The 8,525-nt window shown below is 40.1% G+C and overlaps 1 protein-coding gene across 2 annotated transcripts; it reads left to right on the top strand.

The window, feature by feature from the left end:
• The first annotated feature begins 877 nt into the window (after positions 1 to 877).
• Positions 878 to 7,998, top strand: emc10 (ER membrane protein complex subunit 10). Of its 2 annotated transcripts, XM_070848024.1 has the most exons (8): positions 878 to 999; positions 1,131 to 1,197; positions 1,651 to 1,763; positions 2,105 to 2,218; positions 4,374 to 4,558; positions 4,904 to 4,997; positions 7,087 to 7,184; positions 7,685 to 7,998. In XM_070848024.1, the coding sequence occupies exons 1-7, from the start codon at positions 907 to 909 to the stop codon at positions 7,171 to 7,173; spliced, it is 753 nt and encodes a 250-aa protein (XP_070704125.1). In that variant the 5' UTR covers positions 878 to 906; the 3' UTR covers positions 7,174 to 7,184; positions 7,685 to 7,998. The 2 variants fall into 2 exon arrangements, with proteins under 2 accessions (XP_070704125.1, XP_070704124.1); XM_070848023.1 differs by lacking the exon at positions 7,087 to 7,184.
• Positions 7,999 to 8,525: the final 527 nt, after the last annotated feature.

The following is an 8,525-nucleotide window of genomic DNA, read 5'->3' as shown; positions in this document are numbered from 1 at the left end:
CTGTTAGCAGCCTCTGCTGGCCCTGTATGTGTCAGTGCTTCCAAAATCAATGGGTGACAACAGGTCGACATCATACTGTATTTAGTTCAAGGCACAAGAAGTTAAACTACTGATATTAAGCTGTCACTAGTTTTACAGTATATCATGCTCTAAATGTCATAGGATACTTAGCTGTCCAAAACCACATTAGTTGTTTGGGCACTAAACAACATAACTTGTCTTTTAGACAGCCCAACGTAGAAATTTAAACTGTCAACAAATTCCCACTGACACATTACAAGAAAGCAGCACACATACAGAGCTGGTTCATTAGTTGCACTCTGTTAACAGACAAGGAAACTACTATAAGTACCAAAATGCTAAAAATACTAATTCAAAGGCTAAATATTGTGTCTGCGCATGCAGCACTGGCATCGCAGATGATAACACACAGAAACACACAGACACAGTGAGCAAGTTGAAGAGAAGCAAGTTGATAGATATTGAGAGGTGTGCATAAACAAGCACATAAGTAGGTCAGGACATACCTTAAATAGCTCAGCATGCACAAATTAAGTGCGCCTGTGCACAGTGTGTGTGTGTGTGTGTGTGTGTGTGTGTGTGTGTGTGTGCGTATGCGTGTATGAGGGTTTTCACTTAACACAAACATGTTTGTTAAGACTAAAAATAAGATATGATGTATAATTAATTAAGGAACAATAATGATTTATGCTGTTTAGCTTAGTCAAGCTAAGTTTTTTGAGCTTTAGTATACAAAAGCTCCCAAATTAACATTTTAAAACTTGTTTTAAAAGAAAAGAAAAGAGGAATTACGTCATGTACTTTTGTTCTTTAAAAAAATCACCCCGGAAGTTGAAATAGTGATGCAGTCATTGACGCTGTCTTCCGGTGCACATTTCCGTCACAATGGCTCGTCAATTACAAATGAAAATTATAGTTGTTTCAGCTGTTTTATTTGTCTTATGTACGAACTTTGCATGTTGCAATAATGGCAGAAGGGTAAGTGTGAATGTATTAGTTTAACCGTAGCATTAGATTGCGGTTAAGCGGAAGCTGCACCTGCTAACTATGAGATTAGCATTAGCTTTGACCAGCTGAAGGCTAACGGTACGTTTTATCTTTATTGTCAGGTTGGCGATTCCATGGACACTGAATTGAGTGGTTTCTCCGTGCCTCTTGAACACTCATTTGAAGTCGGTGAGAAAGTGTTATTATTGTACATTTACGTTGTATAATACGTTATTGCAAATGCTAGCTAGGTAGCATTGTGCTACCAGCATTAACGCCATAACCGAATGGAGAAACCTTCACACCAGACTTCATTCAAAAATCTCATCAGTTGGATATTTTTCGATATATCAATCAATTAATTGACCTGGTTAAACAGAAGTGGAGATATTCATACCTGCCGTCGTTGTCTGTGAAACTCGTCATGTAGAGTAACTGCAACATTTACATTAAATAGCTGTGCAGTATTTTTACTTATTCTGTTTCCCAGTGAGGTATTCTTCTTCTTCTTCCTCAGTCTACACAGATAGCTCAATAGGCTTGCAGAATTTTCTTGTAAAAAAAAAAAAAAATGCTTTTCATATTTCATTAATTCACGCAATTTGTGCTATTCATGCTGCTGTACTATTGACCTCGTTCCAGATGATGTAGCAAGGTTTCGAGTCCGTGGAGCGCTGGTGTTGAAAGGTGGCAGAGAGCCCGGAGTCACATTATCTCAGAGCCAGCTATCAGAGGGAGACCGAGCCAAACTGAAGGTGAAATATTATAAGGTTGTATGAATGTGGACTGTGGTAGTGTCCAAAATGGAAATGATTAAAATCATGCAGAGGTTGTGTGATTCCTCCTTCTTCATCAACAAATGTAAATTCTGATTGGAAGCATAGTACTCGTGGATAATGACAGACCAGAGGGCTGCTGGAAAAGCTTCATGGCAACAATTCATAATGCAATTAACATTGGTGAGCAGACATGTGTACAGACAAAGTCCTTTGTCAGAGAGCCAGAGGTCATACAAAAGGATCTGGGTGTCATCACCATGGCATGCCGTGAACGTGCATCTCTAACATGTTTGTTTTGAACTCGATTGACTCCACAGGAAGTGGCAGCGGTGGACGGTCTGTACAGAATCAGAGTGCCCCGTGTTTTCCTGCAGGCTGACAGACAGACAGAGCGGCAGATGGAAGGTCACCTCACAGCATTTGTCAGAGCCGTACGTATTTCACTCATTATCACCAGGGAATCATCTGCAGTGAAACTCTTATTTAGAATTAATTGATAAGGCTGTACTAAGGAACTTAAAGAGTGTTCGTACATGAAGAGTTTCATCTGTGTTTGAGAAGTCTGCTCTGTGTATGACATGTCATTAATGAGACTGACTGTCTTAACACGTTGACTTAAAATACGTAATTAATTTAGAAATGGTCATTGTTGTTTCCGTTCTGTTTTTAAGATATGTGTAGCTAGATTACCCAAATCCCTCTTCTTAAATGAAGGATTTGTAAGAATAAAAGTTCATTTAGAATGATGTGAAATCTTAAATACCTAGCCAGATAGGTAATTCAGATTAAGGGCTTTCTAAAATAAGTGGAATATTGATTTAGATTGAACAGCATCATATCCATCGTGTGATATAAGTGATACTAACTGACTGATATACAGTACCAGTCAAAAGATTGGACACACCTTCTTATTCATTGATTTTTCTTTATTTTTATTATTTACTACACTGTGGATTAATATTGACGACATCAAAACTATGAATTAACTCATGGAATTATGTAGTAAACACAAAATGTTAAACAAACCAGAATATATTTTATAGTTTAGATTCTTCAAAGTAGCCACCTTTTGTTTCGATGACAGCTTTGCCCTGTTTGAGTACTGTTCTAATCCATATTATTGCAAGAACAACTCATCGAAGTAAAGGGGAACAACAGTCCAATGTTACTTTAAGACCCTCAAGTGCAATCATAAAAACCATTAAACGCTGTTTAAAACTGGCTCTCATGAGGCCCCCCCAGGAAAGGAAGACTAAGATTTACCTCCGCTGCAGAGGATAAGTTCATTAGAGTTACTAGCCTCAGAATCCACAAATTAAGAGCACCTCAAATTAGAGTCTACATAAATGCTTCACAGATTACAAGTAGCAGACACATCTCAACATCCGCTGTTCAGAGAACAGCGGATGTTGATGTATCAGGCCTTCATGGTCAAATTGCTGCAAAGCTGCCACCACTGAAGAAGAAGAAGAAGAGAATTGCTGGGCCAAGAAGCACAAGGAATGGACATTAGACCTGTGGACTCTGTGCTTTTGTGTGGTTCCCACCATGAAGCATGGTGGAGGAGGTGTGATGATGTGAGGGAGGGCTTTGCTGGTGATTCAAGGTGCACTTAACCAGCATGGCTACCACAGCATTCTGCAGCGACACCCCTGGTTTACACTTAGTGGGGCCATCATTTGTTTTGTAACCACAATGAGCCCAAACACACCTCCAGGCTATGTAAGGGCTAGAAGGAGAGTGATGGAGTGCTGTGTTAGATGACCTGGCCTCCACAATCCACAAGAGTTGGACCACAGAGTGAAGGAAAAGCAGCCAACAAGCACTCAGCACCTCTGGGCAACAGTGGCTCCTTTGAAGAATCCAAAATATAAAACCGATATTGGTTGGTTTAACACTTTTTGTTTGCTACATATTTCCATATGTGTTTTTTCTAGGGATGTGTATTTCAAGCAAAAATACACACACACATACACACTACCCGTGCCGCTAGGTGCAGCGGGCCTAGCTCATTCACTGTTCACTACATTGCTGTTTTAACTATCAGCCAATTCTTTCGCCTTTATTGCTGAAACACTTGTGGCAGAATTACATGTTTGAATTAGTATGAAGCAGACGTTGATTCGTCACTGCCCACAACATCTTCTGTTCACCCGGACCAAGCGCTGCAGCGGGAGGGAGGAGAGGAGAGAGCCGGGATCAGAATGAATTGGGGCTCAGGCTACCCAAACAAGGAAAGATCAGACTATTTGCGCCCACATCTTTACACACACCTGACTCCATCTCAACATCCCGTATCAGTCTACTGTTCCTAACGGGCATATTACCAGGTGCCGGGTAAAAACTGAGGAAAATATACTTTCCAAAACAAGGTGATAGTTGTGTAAACTATTAGATTTTGTATGATTTAAACGAATATTCGAAAATCATGGCCCAGCCCCAGTTCTTTCACAGTTTTGATGTCTTCAATATTGTTCTATAATGTAAAAAATGATAGAAATAAAGAAAAAGCATTGAATGAGAAGAGAAAACTTTTGATTAGCGCTGTAACTCTAACATGAACCTCTATGCTGCTCTGATCCTCAGTGTGCCATGGTTGAGTCCCATCTGAGCGATGTCATCTCTCTCCATACTGACGTCTCTGGGTACCTCATTGGTGTCTCCATAGTGACGTTACCTGGAGCCTGTAGGGGCACGGAGGTTGAGGATGAAGTTGATCTTGAGGTTTTTAACACCACTCTCAGCGTTATGGCTCCTGTCAATGCACCAGGGTCAGTCCAACATTAGATTATATTTTTAGATTTTATTTTTTTGCTGCTATTAAGAACATTTTTTTTAGTTTCTGCTTTGGGCTTTCTTCCTTCCTCACTACTTGCTAAAGCTTGTCTGCTTATGGTAGCACATTGCTACCAACCATGTCTATAGCGGCCTGTGCATTAGTGAAATCCTCTTGGGTAGCTTTTTCATATTTCTTTGATTCACTTATATTTGAATTGGCATAGCAGCGTGATGTCTTTTCCCCATTGGTAGAACAAGTCTCTCTGCACTTTTCTGCCTTTCAGATACATTTTCTGTTTTGGAGTTTGTTTGAATACTAATTGCCAACTTTCTTCCAGACCTGAGACGGCTCTGTTCCTTGAACGAATGGAACAGGAGTCTGAGAAAAAAGGGAAGAATCCACAAGAGCAGAAATCTTTCTTTGCTAAATATGTAAGTACTCATACTGAAAACTGCTGATAAGGCTGGCAGGCAGTGCCTAAAGACATACTTTCTGCCTGCAGTAATTGGGCTCTGATGATTCTAATGGCCTACATAGTTAATGACTATTTTGCTCATTATTATTTTCTCCATCAGACCAACCACAACTTTTTATATGCATACAGCATAAAATGCATCTTAAAATATAGTATAAAGGGCATTTAAGTACTGAAATGTAAGATTTTTTTGTGTCATTTTTGGTGGTGAAAATGTAGAAATGTATCCTTTAGTGTCCCAGTGATTCTGCGTTTTCACTCTACCATGTTTCGGTCATTACTGTTTAAGGCTGCTTTCACGTCTGTAGCTACGTTAAACATGGTTAGTAGAAATGAAGTCATATGGAATGACTAAACGGACAGTTTTGGTCACATTTGGCATCTTCAGTGCTGCATGGAGTCACATAGGGAAATTTAAATTCTGGTGACTGACAGCAATTCATGCTCTCATGTGCTTTACTGAGCCTGAGGTGTTTATTTTTACTACTGTAACAAAGATCTTATGGAGCAGTAGGAGCCCCTTTTTTACTGTCTGGTTGATCAGGGAAAATCTCTGCACTCGCTTGTTGACGTGTGTATATGTTACCATGGTTACCAAATGATCTGGTAGGAATACAGGCTATACATTGCTTATACATAAAAGATCACTTTCTTAAAGGGATAGTTCGGATTTTTTATAAGTCGGGTCTTAAGTACTTGTCCATAGTCATCTACTGAATTACCTACAGCAGATAACGGGTGAGTGCCCCCAGTTTTAGAAGCAGGATTACCAGCTCTGAAGCTAAGCAACAAAATGCTGCGGACAGGGACAGCAGCGAAATAGATTTTAGAAACTTAAGGAAAAAAAGTAGTAGAAAGTATACGTTATATTTAGAATATTTGCACCGCCTTTACCTTGCAGTCAGACAGCCCTCTCGGACCAAGGTTAGACAGAGGAGGAAATTAGGTTGTTGTATCCATCTATGCTCTCTTCAAAGGCACCAGGCTCCATTAACAAAAATAGTAATTTTTCCTACCGCTGCCTCAGTCAGTCAGTTTGTTGGTGTTATTGTGTAACTTAGGTGTTTTAGAGGGTTAGTTCAGATTAAAAATTGAATTAACTTGTTAAAACACCACAGTCACAGCAACTAGGCCAGCAAGGAAAAGTGTTTGTTTTTGTCAATGGAGTCTGGTGGCTTTGAGAGCGATAAAATGGTTCAGCTTCAGTTCCCTGTCAGAAAGGGCTACCTGTGCACGACTACCCATGTTCTAACTACAAACTCAGGAGTATCAGTTGAAGGCAGCATGTTTCTCCAATCTGAGCATTCTGACTGCCATCTACTGTTGCTAATACACTAACTATGAGTAAGTACCTCATACAACCCCACTTCAAAAGATTTGAACTATCACTTAGTGGTTTCACAACCAGGAAATTGATTAATGCAAAGATCATAGATCCACTCTCACAACATGCTGTCACTGGTCTTTGATACCATAAAAGAACCGCACCAGCTTGGTTTGGAATTGCCCCCAAATTTTATACCCACGACTGCTCAACCCTTTGAACTTAAATGGTCCACCTGTGTCTACATTGGTATTTTTGCCTATTGTGATGTCATTTCTTGGAGTATCTTCAAGTGCTTTATATCTCTAAAATCTGAACAACCTCAGCTAAAAGGGTAAATGAGTCAGTAAACCATAATAGTTCACAAAAGCATTGAGGTTGACATATTCAAAAAGTACAAAAATCTTTTTTCATCAAATTTGACCAAAAAAAACATACTGATCCAAACAATTCTTAACCCTCCAGAAGTTATTTGAACTATGTACATGTTTTGCATGTTTTTAGCACATGTAACATTAGTATCATGGAAATTAGATCTTGTCTATCTCCTGACAGTTCGAGCTGAGGCGTCTCCCAGCTTGGCTTGTCTGAGCTCTTCTACGATCCCTCTGTCTTGTTTTGCTCTGTGCTGTGTTCAGTGCCCTGTGTTGACTCTGTGTTGACTCTGTGCTGTGCAGCATCCAGTGACAGTGTGTTGACTTGGTGCTGTGCTGTGTTCCAGTGGTATTTGATTCTTGGAGGTGCTATCTTCCTCATGGTCACCAATTCAGCACAGCCCCCAGCAGGGGGAGGAAGAGAGCAGAGCTGATTCCCACTGAAGTACTGTTTTCTTACTTGTGGCTCGTTCTGTCCCCCTTCCTCCTCTGTCAAGTTATGTATTTAACTTGTAAGCAAGATTACTAACTGAAACCTACCCCCTTGTTTCCCATTCATTCCTCTTTTTCTACTCTTTGATGTTTTTTTCCAGGTCCAATGCCAAATACATTTCAGACTGATGACTGCCAATATCCAATTCTTTTAATTCAAAGTACTTAGGATGAGGAGGCCTCCATGTTAAACCATCAACAAATCCCAAATCTTAATTGTCTGTGTTACTTTATTGAGCATGTATTTGGTATTTGACCCTGAGATTTGCTCTTCATTCTACAGTCTCTCACCGTCTTTTACACTTAATCTTTTCTTCTCTGTTGAGACAATAAATTTAACCTAATTTGGGGCGACCAATCTAGAACTGCTGAAAAGTTTTCTATGATCAGTTAAATTTGTTGCTTTGCAAACAAATATTGTATTTACTTCCCTTTTTTCTTTCCCCCCTACAGTGGATGTACATTGTACCTCTTGTTCTCTTCCTGATGATGTCTGGCGCTCAGGACCAATCAGGTGGAGGAGCTGGGGGCGGCGCAGCCAATGGAGGTGGCCGATAATCAACACAATAGCTTCTTTTTCTTTTTTTGGTGAACATTTCCTGAACAAGAATTCTCTAACAGTTTTTAATTGCTGTACATAATACTATTTAATGAGGATAAATGTCTGTCACACAAGATGTAAACGTGTCCAGTACAGAGGAGATATTGTGCCCTGCAGATGACTGCATTTTTAATGATAATGTGAAAATAAAGTATTTATTACTTGACCCTCCTTTCTGTTCGTCACTCCTCGCTCTCAGCTACAGGTCCTTTCATACTCTGAGGCTCAGATGTAGTTGTAACACCAGCACAGTAAAAAAAAACACATAAATAATGTAGAAAATAGGACGTAGATCTGTATGTATGTGGATCTTAACTGTCATACCAGCACACATTTACACATGAGATGGAATGAAATTAAGCACTCGTGTCCCGGTTATATGTCAAAGACAATAAATAAACTGGACAACAAGAGCACTAGAAAAACAAGCATTTATCAGTGATAAATAAGCATGTGTGCAAAATGCAGTTGGCCAGGTTATAAAGTGAAACGTGCAGTGAGGCAGGTCTGTAGAGGTGTAAAAGTGGAGTTGCAGGTAGCAGGGGGAGCTACAGAGCACCACCAGAGTTCAACAGTCAAACGGCTTCAGGAAAGTCCAGCGTGCCTCAGCCTCCTGATGAAGTAGAGGTGCTGGTGGGCCTTCCTGACCAGGGAGGAAGTGTTGCAGCTCCAGATGAGGTGTACGCCCAGGTA

Source organism: Pempheris klunzingeri, chromosome 17 (assembly GCF_042242105.1).
Source record: "Pempheris klunzingeri isolate RE-2024b chromosome 17, fPemKlu1.hap1, whole genome shotgun sequence".
NCBI classification, from domain to species: Eukaryota; Metazoa; Chordata; class Actinopteri; order Acropomatiformes; family Pempheridae; genus Pempheris; species Pempheris klunzingeri.
Note: the sequence above shows the minus strand (reverse complement) of the source record. Positions and strands in the feature narration are given on the sequence as shown.